The following is a 15,432-nucleotide window of genomic DNA, read 5'->3' as shown; positions in this document are numbered from 1 at the left end:
CGAAGAGATATGGAAACCATTTAATATGTTTGTTAATGGTATTGATTTAGCAAATGACAATGAGGAGGAATAAGCGGTTATGTAAACCTTACAACAGGACTAAATATAAATTCATATTCTTAAAAATTATTCAAATACCCGCAATTGTATTAAGTCCTTAAGTTACGCATAAAATGTCTCATGGATGAGAAGTGAGTGTTAGTGATGTGTATATGTAAAGTTTGTTTGTTTGGTTTTGTTCTGTTTATGACACTTGTATCATAACAGGTGCTTTCATTGGAGCACAGACCTACATATTTCATATAATGACATGTATGTATATACAAGTGTATGTGTATGTAAGAAAATGTTAATAAATATATTGTTCAAAAAAAGATGCATTTTAAAGTTCAGCATGCACAAAAATCTAAGCGAACTATGTAACTTTTATAAAAGTTCAAAACTGCTATATCTTGTTCAAATCATTTGTCAAGACTCTGTGGGCGTGTCAGGTCGCGTTGTGATTGACAGCTCCCTCAGGAGGAGAAGTTCTGCTGTGGACAGGGAGCAGCAAAACTATTTTAGCCACCTCAAAAACATCAATAACAGTTTAAGTTCACGCTATATTTAGAATATTTCCATGACTTTACTTTGCTATCAAACGGGCCTTTCTGAAGGGGACCTGAAGCCGTGAGCAGCACTTTCTTCAAACCTGCCAGAGCTGACTGTATTTATTAAAACAGTCATTTTACCCGAATATTTTCACATCTGAGTGAGTTTTGGATTTATGTCGACCAAATCAGAGTTGGCGATTCTTGAAACTGCGGAAAGACTAACCAAGACGGTTTTGGGGGTAAGTTTTGTTTCGTTTCTATCGCGTTGTGTGTTTTATGATTAGTTAAAGAGGCAATTAAGCTAATGCGGATGGTGCAGGTTGTAATTTTCTGTTTAACAATGAAAACAGATGTGGGAATATTACCTTTCTTGACATGTTACGTATCAACGTTGGTTTCTTTCTGCTCAGTGATAACAGAGTTTTAGTTTTGTGGGACACATTTTTTTTCCCCCCACAGCAGCCATTTTGGGTCAACACAGGTGTTTCCAATGATACTAATTAAGGTTTTACCTTTATGCAGCACCAATCATTAGCAACACCTGTGTTTATTTCATGGAAAAAAAACTGCTGTGAAAAAGGTCTATTAATTGCGAAATAAATGTCCAGTATAACCAATTCAAACTGATAGGAAGCTTTGCTGAAGCTTAAATGTCAATATTTCAAAACCAATTTCTGATACTTTTAAGTTTCTGACTGATGTATGTAAGACTACAGATTACATAGATAGTTGTTCTGGATTTGGGTTTCCAATGACTTTATTGCACAGGTCTTTCATCATTGTTGTGTTGATTTGGTACACACAGTATTTTCAAAAAACCTTTAAAAAGCCAGTAACTTAAAAAGCTCTTGTGTTTTTATATATATAAAAATATATTTCTCTTTCATCAATAAAGAATAAATTAGTTATTGTGGAAGTCAACATGTTAGCTATGAGTCAGGAATAAAAAAACAAGTAGGCCTATAATAAAGCGTGTCTTTATTGCACATCTGAAAACCTGTCTGTGTTGTGCTGCAGTTTGAACATTTAAATTTAAAGCAATGTTCCCTGCATATCATTTTGTTAGCCTATGGGTTTCATATTTTGAATAATTAGCGTAGTGTGTGATGGTAAATTCTTGGCTTAGGGGCTTCTGGATGTCGGCTGGGATCATATTTAGCAGCTCATTCTGCATTTTCAGTCAAGACCATAGGCAAAACACTTAAGAGTAGGTTAACTGAGTGTTATTAGTGTAGGCTGCTATAATGGACTGAATCAGCATATTTTGTCGTTTTTTTTTTTTCCTGCAAAACATCAGCATTTTACGTCTGTTTTTAAAGAAATCCCATGTTTATACTATCCTGATTCAAAGCAACATATTCTCCAGGGAGCTGCTTCCATTGGAGATTTACCCTGAGGCCCCTTAAATGTCTCCCTGCAATTTAAAAGAAAAAAGGAAAATCACTCATTTGCAAGTTTGAGCGTGAGAAAACAAACGCGGCCATGTTTAACTGTTCAGAAATGTTTAAATGAAGACATTTTTCATTTAAGAGGTTTAAGGTTTAATACAGTGTATTGGATAAATTGTATATTGTTTATTAAAATTATTTTTTCCTGAGTCTGATGCATTTTCAGACCTTTGCTTTCCAAAACTGGACCTTTTGATCCTTGAGTTAGGACTAGAATGCGTTCCGGTCTCAAGCCAGGCACATCAGTAACCTCTCTTCATAATGACAGACTAGTCTACTACAGTAAATATGATTGGAATAACATACATAAGTGATATTTCTCTTTCAGCTGATGTATTCAATTCTTTTCTACTGACATATGAAAAGTCCTCTTCAAGCCTGAGGCCAAATCCATAGTTCAACACACTGCTTTTATTTACCACACACCATGTCAGGGAAGAGAAGCAGCAGGGGTATAATGCATGCAATGAAGATGTCGATAGTCGATCTGTCAGATGTAAAACAACATGTACCCATTTCCCTCTGAAGAAGAGAGTCCAGCTTGACTTATGCAAAGTTCTGTGACCCCTGACAGGCTTTCTTCAGATGCATACTGCTGACCATTGCTCTTTACCTATCTCAAGATGAGCGTGGCAAACAAATCTGTGCCGCTATTTTGCATGGCATGTAAAAACCTCAACTCCACGGTGCACTTAAGATGAAATTCAAATAGGGAAGAGTCAAATGACCCTGCCGCCCTGTAGCAGCGTGAACTTGACTGAGTCAGAGAAGAGCTCTGGGCTTAAGAAGGCTGTGTCTTGCTTTGGAAACACAATTTGCTCAGTATACATGAACAAAAGGACGTGTTTGCAAAGAAATGCTACATTGACTTTGATGTGAACAGGCTTGCCAACTGTGACACAGTGGGATTCCTAGCACACTAGCTCTCAGTTTGGGATCAAAACGTAGTGAAATTGTAGTCTAAAATATTACATTTTTACTTGTGTCTGATTGGATGATGTTTACATTTCATTACTTGGACATTATTTGGGTGTAATCGTGGTTTTACTTGCTGTAATTCAACAAACAATACAGACTTGCGATTGCTACACAAATTATTCATAAAAAAAAAGAAGTTTTAGTGCATGGTAATATTTAGGATTTAGGAGGCTGATTAATAGAGATCAAATGCCAATTTATATGCTTTTCTTTTTATTGTGCAGCCACATGTTAGTTTGATTAATGGTTGGGGAAGCCTGTAGTCTGGCTTCTAAAGTTATGCTTTGCTCTTTTCTTGAACCTTGCAGTTTTTCCTTCTTTTTTTTTTAGTTCTCACTGTGTAGCTTGAATTTCACTTCATTTCAAACTATAATTATGTCCTAAGTTTGTATCAGCAAAGTCAGCAGAGTGCCGTACCAAGGAGGGCAAGTGATCTTGCATGTAGGTGAGACATCAGTAAAGCTAAAGCATTCAGATAAAGAAGCACAGTGCAGCAAAAAGGCTGATCCCGAAGGTTACGATTGTGACTTTGCAGTGATAGAAATGAAAAGGGTACAAATAGTGTGCTTTTTGTGTTTACTGTTGGTGTGAGCATCAGCAGCTATCATCACCAAGTTAGTCAGGGTCAGATCTGATGAAGTTATATCTAAATGTGTTAGGTGCTCATATAAACGATGCAGTAATTATCTGATTCAGATTACGCATAAACAGAAAACATATATTCACATTGTTCTCCATATTAATCATAACATAACATAAGTCAACAGTATACCAGCAGTATCCTGGTCTTAAAAAGTGCACTGGGTGAAAATAGGATGTCGTCACTCTTCCTTCCAACACCTTACCATTCTGTTTAATCCTGTTCATTTAGATCCTCTGCTCTGCCACTTTGCAGACTTGATTAGAATGAGAATGTGAGGCATCAGGGCTAGAGATGTAGCATCTCTGGGGAATCATCTGACTGACAAAGATTGAGTGGATGTCCTTCATTGAAAGACAACTGGCTGATTTGCTAATTTCAAAATACAAATTGATGGTAACACACACTTAACATACACATGCACTCTGGGACACACACACGTCCACAGATAGCAGTGTTTCAGACCTTTCGGTGTCTCAACAGCGGATATGCAGGCCCAAGAGAAATAAACAGATATGTCACTTTAGATTTAGCTCAAAAACAGAGTGCCTGTCCATCATCTTAATGTGTCAGTTTTTGTGTCTGAGAATGAGACTTTGCATTTCATCTTGTGAAGGAATTGGGAGGCGGCAAAAGATTTCACGGGTAAAAAAAGGCAAGCAGCACAGCTTTGACACATCTCTTTTTTTGCCTCAGCAGGCATATTGTTAAAATAGCTAAAATTAATGTATTAATTATTATAGTATGTTTGTTTTTCTTTACTACGTTTGCCATAAACAATCGCTAATAACTTTCTGTGCCATGCAGCATTACTCATGTCCTCCAAAACTGCTTTTTTTTTCTCTCCTCTCTTAGTTTTGGATTGTTTCTCAATCTGTTCTCGTCATTTTTAAGCATTCAGGTTTCAAAGGCCACTCTGTAACCCAACCTAATTAATTAAATTACGCAGGAGCTGCTCTTTTGCTGTGCTGTGCAAGACTTGCTCCTTGAGCTTTGACATGCAGGCTTGGAAATGTGCTGAAGAAATAAGATTTATTGCCATTTTTCTGAAAAGAAACTGCTGGCTGCCATGTATAATCCTGTGTTTTGAAAGTCAGACTAACATGAAAATCAATCTGTAAGCTCCACGTTACAACCCACCGACATACCGTATTACTTTAAGAGATATTTCTGTCTTTGTTACATTGAATGATAAGGCCTGTCTTGAGGTGCTTCAGGTGCACGTTAATAGAATCGTGGCTTTGTGCCATATTAAACCCTGTTAAAACTAAACTGAAGTTATATATGATTGGTATTTGCACAGAACTTTAGTGTCTGTGCAGAGCATACAGTGTGTTGCGTTTCAGTCTCGATCTAAACTTCATAAAAAAAGAAACTTAAACGTAAGAGAATTTTCAAAGATTTTACACATCAAATGTGTTTATAGTAATTGGAGGCAATCTGATAAACTGCCTCAACTGACCTACGTGGCAATATCAGAATATATCAATGACACGGTTATCAAAGAGCATCCTTGTAATAGCAGCATAAACACATAAAAAGTGCAGAACAGAATGACCCTAACTTGTCACTCTAGTAGAACTGACCTGAAAGAGAAAGCACTGACTGATTAAAGTTACATCTTCATCTTGTTGTAGCTCACTTTCTTCTGAACATGTCTATTTGGCTGTGGATTATGGTCATAGTATAAAGAGGCCGTTTAAAATTTAAGGTCATTCAAGATTATGCCCCCTGTGGGTGCACTGTGGGTTTAATAGTGTATGAGTCCTTTACTAGACTTCACATCTTTTAATGTTTACCTTCTACCTGTGTTAGGACATTGTAATACAAAACATGTTTTTAAGGTAACAGATTTTTGTGTTTGGTTTTTTTAGATTCTAACTATATCTAGCTATTATAACAGTACAAGACTGGTGCTGTTATAGGTATTTGTTATGTGTACATGGCAGGTTTTAGCTAACAGAGATTCTTCTGAGAGTTCTTCTGAGTAAATTATTTATAGATATTACTCTTTAAAATTAGTCCAGATCAGATCTAACCTCTTTATTGTAGGATATTTAATTATGGTGACAGGACAAATAATACATATAAAAGTTCAGCTCATTTATCCTTTTAAAGGTTTTTTTCTTCAAGGATATTTCTTTCATACAGAACTTGTGTCCAAATATTTCAGACAATTATGAAAAAAATTTAATCCAGGCCAAGATTTATTCTAAGAGGAATTGTGGGTTGGGGACATACAAATTTGTTTGCCTGTTTATCCTCATTGCTCAACCTTGAAGCACATAAGCTCCATTGTTATTCTTTGGCCCTACTCATCGTGTTCTTAGGCTGCATGCAAATCTGTTATCCTCTGGTTCGGCCACAGTGGGGTTGTTTTTGTGTGTAGCTGTTAGTTGCCCTGATGGAAAAAAAAACACCTGTCATTCTCTGCCTCTTTGATTAGATTAGGAAGTCAAAGGGATGGATTAAATTGATATGTCGTAGACTAGTTCCTAATGCAGTGCTTACTGTGTCATTATCAGAGCTCTGATCTGGAGGTACTGGCCCATTACTCTACATCTTATATTAATAGAGGCTCTGTCCCTCTAGTCCAGATTGGAATGTCAATCATTATTTAAGAGGGAATCATATATATATTTTCCAGGATATGTTAATGAAGTCACCGAGGTCCTAGAATGTCTAAAAGGACTAAGTCAATGGGGAACTGCGCTGTTTGCTCTTGAAGCTATTTTGATGTGTAAATTCAGTGCCTTTAGTTGATCTATATTATTAAGAAATAAGATGAGAAGAGAAATTCAATTTATGATTTATATAAAATGTTCTAAAAGTAGACATGAAAACTATACAAACACATAATCATAGCATTGGTTATAATAACCCATTGAGAGACCACAGCCATGTTAATGCTGAAGGCACAACAAATGGTGTTTTGAGCTAAATGCTAAAATGAACAAGCAACATGCTGACAATGGCAATGCTATCATGCTAATGTTTAGCATGTGTAATGTTTGCCATTGACACCTGCATAGTATTGTTTGATAATTTGATAATTGCCACTAAACAAAAAGTACGGTTGATGAGAGTTTGGGTTATTTGTTCATAAATGAAATACATTTTGACCTGATGATAGTGCTACATGAAACATTAAGGGATCACCAAATTCAATCCATCCAACCACTATAAAGATATCTTAGTCCATTTAATTCAGTTTTAATTTAAGTGTTACATATAATAATCATAGAGAAACGGACCAAACTTGGACTGTGATATTGCCATGGCTAGATTATATGTGGCTAACGCATATGGTCATTATTTAAAACTATCTACATTTTTAAAACCTAAAATTGTTTAACAGAAGACATGAAAAGTACACAAACATGAAAACAGGAAGTTCCTTATGAACTTGACTGTTCTGTATGCTCTTACCACTCGTATACAGAATCCACACATACTGTAGCAAGCAGGGTTTAAAGTGGGGGAAGGGGGGATGAAAAAGTGTTTACTAACCCCTCTTAGTAATGTAGTGACAACCAGGGAGCTCCACTTATACTAATACTGTAATAATTCCACACTATTATCTGAAAAAAGAATGAAAAGCTTTAGTAAGTCAAGCTATTTATTCAGAATTATTTGAGGGAGTAAATATACGAACTTAATGGTTACAATACATTTTTAATTTTAGGTACAAATTATTAATTTGTGTGCATAAGTATTTAACTGAATAGCAATTTTCTCCCATTGAAACCTGCTGAGCTTTTTAGTTTCCTTAGGCTAGTAGCACATAGTGTTCTCATGGTAGCAGACATGTAGGGCTCTCTTATGTGTGGACCTGGACCTATGGTGAAACATAACAGAGGAAATAAATGGCCCCTTTTAAATATTTAACAGGCATAACCAGGAAAACTTGTTAGTAAGTATGCAGTGCATTTAGGCATTTTATGATGTCTTGCATCATGGCTTCTTGAGTGAGTGACTATGAATGTAATTCAGCCCTGATGAAAATTGGATACAAATGAATACTACAGCATTGGTCTTGAATGCCAATGTGGTCTTCATCCATTCTCAAGGAAGGCAGCACACAGTTTCCAAAAGTCGGTGCCGTCTATAGAATAAAAAGAAAAGGCAGGGGTCCTAACTGGGAGGAGGGGCGAAAATGCACTTTTTTGTTTTGTGGATGTCTGTGTTATTTGTAGCTTTAGAGGCAGAGTTGCTCCCATTCTTATTCTAATTGGGACTGCACCCTCTCTGTTTCTCCCATGGCAGCTCCCGTTCCCAGAGTGAGGACCCGAGTCTCCCAGCCTCACACTCAGCCACAGCCACCCAGACAGCGAGGCTCAGAGAGAGAGAGAAAGAGAGAGGTATGGAGGGAGGGAGGAGTCTAGTTGTGGAGCTCTATCCCCTGACTGGGTCTGCTATGTGAGTGGTAGAGCGAGAGAGTGAGAAAGAGAGAGAGCGCACATGAGAGAGAAAGAAGGAGGAGAGGTGGGGGCAAGTGAGGGCTGAAGAGACTGAGAATGGATGGGCAACGGGAAACGGTGTGAGAGAGAGAGAGAAAGAGAGAGAGTGAGCGAGCGAGCGTGTGTGTGCTCAGAGTCAGCAGCGAAGACACAGAAAGTCTCCAAGCTCACATCAACAAGAGAGCGTGCGAGGCAGAGCTGACCACCGGCAACTCCGAAGAGTGACACAGAGAGGAGGGAGAACACAGGGAGAGACAGAGAGAGAAGAAGAGTCAACAGAAGAAGAGAAGGACTGAAGACAGACTACCAGCCTTCCACTGGTAAAAAGGAGACACCACTGAGGGACTGTAGCATCCGTCCCCCACCCCTTCACCCCCAGCAGCACAGAGGAGCACTGTCTCATCTCGTGCATGTGTTTGTGCCTGCCAACTTCAATTTCACACTCGCCTACTGTTTTCCGTAGGTTTTGCCCACTCCACTCCCCAGTCATGATCCCTTGGGTCCTTCTGCTCCTGTGGATCTCCGGACATGGTAAGTTTTCCAGATTAAGTTGCTTATTCATTACATCTCGCGTGCTTGTGATTGCTATGTGACTTGCTGGCTGGGAACTGTCTCTGAATTCATCTTGCTATGATTTCTGTGATTGAGCCTACCATTTGTGTTATTTACCGCTTATAATATAGCACTCCCATGTGCACCGTTATGTGTGATGCAAAAGAGAAAGGGCAATATCAGAGAAAAAAGACTGTGTGGCTGTCCTGGGGTTAAGGAGCTATGAATAGTTGTAGCCTGCACTTTATTCCATCAGTCGTTTGCCGTAGCTCTCAGACTAGACAAGTTAAATACGTCCTAAGCAGGCTTGATATTCTTGTCACACACAGACACACACAAACAAAGCCCTCTAACCCCAGTTCAGTTCAGTCAAGCGTTTACTCCTGAGTCACATTGTTTTGAACTGACAGCCCTTCCCCGCTGAGTCCAACTACGGGGGGTCTGGTCAAAAGAAAAGAGAAAGAAAAAGTTAACGGTGATGTGCTTCAGAAGGCAGACTCATGAGTAGAGCCTGGCAGTATCAGCCCTTTGGACAGTATCCCGTGTTGTTATTTTTATTCCTAGACAGTCTGTTTGTGGACAGAATGAGGATATATTAGTTGTTTCCCCAGCTTGCCACCAGGTGGTTGTCTTTGGAAAACAATAGAGGTGAGAAAAGTACAGCAGAACCTCTCCTCTGTTGTGTCTGTATGAAATAGGAACGCACACAGGGCTGAATCAGACAGCGGATGTTGGTCAGCTCTTAGCGTCATCCCTGACTCAAAACAGGCGCCCTGGTTTATGCTCTCTGAAGGTGGTGGCCGTGTTATTGACCCTGACTCAGGGTCAGGGTCAATAACACGGCCACCACCTTCTTTGACCCTGTCACGTCGGACTACATTCTAAAGACGGCACCAACTGACTGAATGCGTGCGTCTGTGTGTCTGTGCGTGGACAGTTGTTCCCTGAGTGACTTGTAATGTTTTGGTGAAAAACTGCACAGAAAAGGCAAAAATCCATTGTTTTCTCCAGTCTGAGAGCTCAGTTTGCTCACACGTTGTGCTGAAATTGACAGCTCAAAGTCGGCAACATGCTGCTGACACAGCGGCAAACAAATGAAACTTGGTAAACAAGATCCTTTTTTACAGCACTGAATTCAGCTGTTCCACATGTTGATTTATAGCCTAAACAAAAAAAAAAGAAGAAAAAAATGCTACTCATCAAATAGAACAATTTTCTGTGATGATACTGCTTCTGTCGACTCATTTTTCATGTATAAACACGGAGGGAAAATAATTATCAGGACAGAACAATTTGAAACTGACTGGAGTGATGGAGCTTCTAATTCTGTCTCAGCATATCCCACGCTGTAACGGATGTAGATCTCTTCTAGCGAGGATGTCAACTTTACTGTCCATTTTCTTTATGACTGTGTATGACCTGGGACAATGACGCAAGCTGTGTAAGTCAACCCAGAGAGTGGAATGAGTCGAGGCAGTGCGAGCTTCCTCTCTAGGTCGTGGCTTTTTGTTATGGGGCAGTTCTAGTACATCAAACATGGCACCATAGATTCTCTAACTGTTCCTGATGTTGCTGCTTTGCTCTGTTCTGTTCCCCGATTTCATTGTCAAGTCTTTCTGCACCATCTGTGCTTACTGTGATGCAGAAATACATGATCAGTCATTAGTCTCTTCTCCTCTAGTCTGTTAAGCGTCTGCTAGGTTTTGTATCCACAACTGACTTCTACTCTCTGCTGTCTTGTATTGCATTTCCATTTCTTGCAAGTATAGAGCATGAATAACGTCCTAATATATGAGACATTAAAAGTAAGGAGGAGGTTTCACTTATTAGCATGCAGTGCATTTTCTTTTGGACTTTTATTCTGTGGAATTTCATTCGCATACCATCACAGGCTTAGCCACAGTTCTAGGAACAACCAACACCATATCTCAGATAGTACCAGCTGGAATGAGGCGATTGCTACAACTGGGATGAGATGAGATTGCTATGCATTTCAGCACAGTTGGTTATTACCATAATATAAAATACTGCCTTCCCTGCCAGGTAAACAGGGGATAACAACCTACCTTCTCTATGCATGCCTCTGGGGAGAAAAAAGTGCTTCCCTGTAGCTTACTGTTGTTGTACAAATTACGGCTCTGTTTATGTGCCGAGCCGGTGTCAGCAGAAAGCTGCGGAAAACAATCTCGATTTTATGAACAGGGGGACAGAGGGGAGTTGTGACCATAGCAGTCATATACTTAGACGCAGATATCCTGCGAGAGAGCGAGAAATAAAGAGAGCGTGAAAATGAGAGAATGAGCAAGAGAGAGAAGCAGAGAGAAGAGGCAGTCCATATGCACAGGCACTGAGCAGATTTTTTTTTTTTCTCCCAACTTTGAGAAATAAATGGTCCACAGCGAGCGAGATAGAGAGGGAGAATAAGTGAGGGAAAGCTGTTTCGAGATGCTCTTCATCCTGAATGTGCTGTTGCCGCATCTAGGGCACCTTTTCTTTCGCTGTCACCTCTCCTGCCAGTGACAGATGACACAGCAACAGTCAGGAGGATCTGGGAGACAGTCTCCAGGAACACATTCACCTCAGGCCAAACTTGTCCAGGACCTCGTCCATCTCCTCGCACCACCTCCTCCCCATTCCTCCTCCCATCCAATCTATATAGTTTCCAAAGTCTCGCACATTCTTCACTTGGCTCTTGGTCTCTTGATTTCACTCCTCACCTTGCAGCGGCACTTTTCTCTCTCTCTGGCTAACCATCCCCCTATATCCTTTTGTTGTCTTTTTTTGCTCTTTTGCTGTGAGATGCAGTGTGATTGAGAACCCTTGTCTCTGTCGGGGAAAGGGTGAAATATGTGAGAGCATGATGTCCCAGTGGAGGAGGGGCAGTTTAAGAATAGTCTTGTACTGGATGTGCCAGGCTCTGAAGAAAATGTGCTAGAGAAAAATCACACATCCTCAATGTTAAGTGTATGGGCTCCGTCCCCCCCTCTGTCTCTGTCTCATTGTCTGTTTATATCTGTGTTTCTCTGAATGACACCTTGTGAAATTGGTTGTTTTTTTGGTCCACTTTCTCAGGGTAATTAAATCTTCCTTTTGGTCCATGCTTCACTCAAGGTTCGCTTGAATGAGGTTTGCCCACTAGGGGCAGTGCTGCTGCACAGGAATGAAATCTCAATCTTCTTAAAAATCTCCTTCCCTCCCCCGAATCGCCTTCATTATTTCCCACCCCCTCATATATCTCGTGTCAGAACTCCTGATTTCAGCACCCAGCCAGACTAAGCTGTTTCTCAGTCCTGGAAAGCATGTCTTAGTACCCCCAACAGCCCCTATTTCATTTACTGCTGTCTATTAACTGCTGTCTGACGACTCTAAATCCGCTTTTCATGGGCGGCAGGCTTTGATACATATTTCTCAACCAAAGTATAATTAAATGTCTTTCCAATGTCATGTCTAGATGTGTGGATTTTTTATAGACGGAGAAATCATTCTCCCTTCTCCAAAGAGGGAAAAAAAAGACAGAGAAATACAGCCCATTACGTTGCACAACACTACTCAAACAGAAATACCAATTTTCAGCCTCATTATTATGAATAGTTATTTGTAAGCAAGATACACTGCTGTCTAATGCACAGATTATGACCATAATAACTCAGAGGTAATTAATTGATTTATCCCCATTCTATTCCAATGCTAAAACCAATGTGCATTCATCTTGTGCTTTGTCATAAGCTTTGCCGTTCCAGCAGTCAATATGCCTGATAAGAAACACAGACCTGTCCTTGTCCTCCTTGTATGAATTACATAGTCACTATACATGACAGTTGGCTTGAGTAATGCTAACCATGTCTGGATCATGCCAGGCAAACAGAGTGAGTGACAGATGATGTCATCAGTTCATGATGGCCCAGTGGCATGTGGTTTGTTTTCTTGTTTGTGCTGCGTGTCCCATCAAGGCTAGCCAGCTTAAGTCACCTCAGCTGCTGTGACCCCTGCTCATTTCTGTGCCACGATAGATTAAGCCCACTGTAATCCCTCTGAGCTGAGTGCTTGGTTGGATATTTATGGTAATAAGTAAACATATGAATAAATAATCTAAGAGGCTGCCGCTGGACAGCTGGAACTTGTAAGTCCCAATGTTTGGCAGTGTATGGAGCATTAACAAGAGATGCTATTTCCAAGAAAAATGAGTTTTGACTAAGACTTGTCTTTGGTTGATGCTCTGGAATAAAAGAACAGTTTGGTCGAAGATTATTCAAGTTCTAGATAAAAAAACATATATAAATCAATTAAAGTTAATTAAAGTGTTTGGCATGATTGACATGCCTTCATGTAAGAACACAACATTTCAGATGTCCCCTCTATAGGCAGTACCACAATAAAAATGCAGGGTATAAGTAAGTACAGTATATCCAGTCTCTGCAGTTTGGAGGAAAGCCTCATTTCGAGTCTGACAGGATTCAGGTCAGCCGGCGAAGGGAATATATGATTAGTTTGGAGTGTTCTTGGAAAACCAGGCAATGATCTGCTTCCTCTCATGCAGCCAGTCAACAAAATCAAGCTGTTTACTGTTGGGCTTCATTATCCATCTAGAAGACTCTCTTCCCAGCCCCAACAGTTTTCTTTAGTACCGACCAATCAACCCCCAAGCCCCTCATCTCCTCTCTTTCCGAGACTCTGCTGCTGGATCTCATTCCTCGGGGATGAATTTATCCAGATTGGAGCACTCAGCAAAAGGGCATTATCCCGGATTACATGTCTGTTGGGCGGCAGTGTTAAGTAATTCAACCAGATGCTGTTGTGATCACTAGGTCACCTATGAAGGCAGGGTTAGCATCTGCACTTCCCCATTCAGCTCTCTGTTGACACATCCACCTGAGACTTTGTCCTTGGGGGACGGGGAGACATATAGTAAGAATTGGGTGATTTTTAAAACGAACTGCATGTAAGAAAACCGTTAAATAAGGGGAAGTGTGCAGAAGCCCTCGCTAACCCCTAGTGGATTTTATTTGGTGAAAGATTATGGGATGGATTAATGCCCTTAAATTGCAGTTTAATGCACAGTGAACAACAGGCTATGTTTTTCCTTCTAAAGCAACTAAAGGCAGCTCCTAAGAGATGTGTGTGTTCAGTTGTGGTTGTGCTGCAAGTAGAGTAGTGGTGGATCATACTCATACTCTTATTTTTCCTTAGAGAGGACAAAGCATTGGCACAGCGGGGCTAAAAGAAATCTGTTGGTGTTTTTAGCTCTTCCTCTGCTAATCCTGTCTCTGCCTAGCAGAAGTTTTAATAGACTTGCTACTGGGATCCGCGATTGCTTGTAAAACACAGGTGGGCTCAAACAATTTAACAATAGAAGGTTTGTTCTTTTCTTGTCAAAACCCTGCTCTGGCATTAATAAGACTTTTGCTCAAGACATTCACATACTTAAATGTTAATTTTGACTCTCATTCAGCCTTAATATGTCATTGTTTCTCCCTTTTTTTTTTAAACTGAATAAATGTTCTCACCACACGAATGAGTAGATTCCATCAAGTCATTTTTTACTTGTTCCAGGAACAAGTAAAAAAAACGATTTGAGTTATACTCAATAGACACATTTAGTTGTAAAACAAGAAACTCACACCCTGAGTTTTGCTATTAAGTGTTTTAGAAATACACTGCACCTTGTTTACTGTGCATATGTGACACCTCTGAGCTCGACTCAACATTTGTCATGGAAACAGGTGAAGTAAACAAGAACACAAGGTTGTGTAAGTGAAAATATAAAATGTGAGCAAAATAGGTTATTCTTTGCCATTTTGAAAAAATCGTCATATTTTCTGTTCAGTTTCAGAATTCTGTTTGTTAGTATAGTCAGGAGTAAAGCTATCTTTATTTTATCCACTTATATAGTAGAGTGTCAATGTACAACAGCACATTTAGGGAAGTTTTAAGGAAGTTATCTCTGCTGTAGTTTGTACAGTATGTGCAGAAAGTTACAGATTGCAGCCCTATTGGACACAATATAAGGGTTAGTTAATCATACAGAATGTTTTAATTATTTAGTGTTACTCACACATTTGCTGAATATATGCTTCATTCTAGGTCGGTGCAGCTTTAAGTTTGTAGATTAAGGTTACGTTCGTGCAAGATCAGTGTTGTCGCTGAAGCTGAGTGCATGTACCTTATTTTGAAATACAGTCACTTATGTGTTACAGCTCCTAAAAGGCTAATGCATGTTCAGTAATGTGCACGTAACCTATGCAGAGAGCTTTTGTGACCTACAAAAACCTGTGTGCCATGCCAGGCAGACTCATTTGTATGTGAAAAATGTTCATGTGTAAATTGAGCATCCTAGTTTGAAACTGTCTGTCCCATTTTTCACAATGGCTATTTGTGCAGATTTACAGCTTTAAGTTAAAATAAAGTAAATCTCATGTGAGTGTTGCTGTCACACTGTCCTGCAACCTGTGTCAAGTTATGTGTAACATTTGTGAGTAAACCAGCCAGCCAATACATCGACATGATTGTGAAAGACTGTGTTAAGAAAGAGCCTAGAAGATGCATGTGGTGCTTCAGCGCAGGAGGCACTTGAGGAATTGGGTTGCTGATCTGATAACGACTTCCCAGTGTTTGGCGGGAAGTTTCTGGGACAGCTCAATATTACACCTGGATGAACTCACCCCTCTCTCCTCTAGCACGTTTTCTTTCCCATCTCTTTCTCTGCTTCTCACCGTTCCAACATTCTCATGCCAGAGAGTCATAACAATGGAATCACGGAGAAG

The 15,432-nt window shown here is 39.8% G+C and overlaps 1 protein-coding gene across 10 annotated transcripts in view; it reads left to right on the top strand.

Annotated features, from left to right (window-relative positions):
• Nucleotides 1–492: 492 nt before the first annotated feature.
• kirrel3b (kirre like nephrin family adhesion molecule 3b) overlaps nucleotides 493–15,432 on the top strand; it is a 163,113-nt gene continuing 148,173 nt past the window's right edge. For 8 of the 10 annotated variants that reach the window (XM_010757104.3, XM_019265325.2, XM_027280493.1 and 5 more), the window contains exon 1: nucleotides 8,027–8,650. In XM_010757104.3, the coding sequence (XP_010755406.2) occupies nucleotides 8,530–8,650 (121 nt within the window). In that variant the 5' untranslated portion in view covers nucleotides 8,027–8,529. The other 2 variants (XM_027280488.1, XM_027280490.1) reach the window with 2 other exon arrangements.

Source organism: Larimichthys crocea, chromosome VII (genome assembly GCF_000972845.2).
Source record: "Larimichthys crocea isolate SSNF chromosome VII, L_crocea_2.0, whole genome shotgun sequence".
NCBI classification, from domain to species: domain Eukaryota; kingdom Metazoa; phylum Chordata; class Actinopteri; family Sciaenidae; genus Larimichthys; species Larimichthys crocea.
Note: the sequence above shows the minus strand (reverse complement) of the source record. Positions and strands in the feature narration are given on the sequence as shown.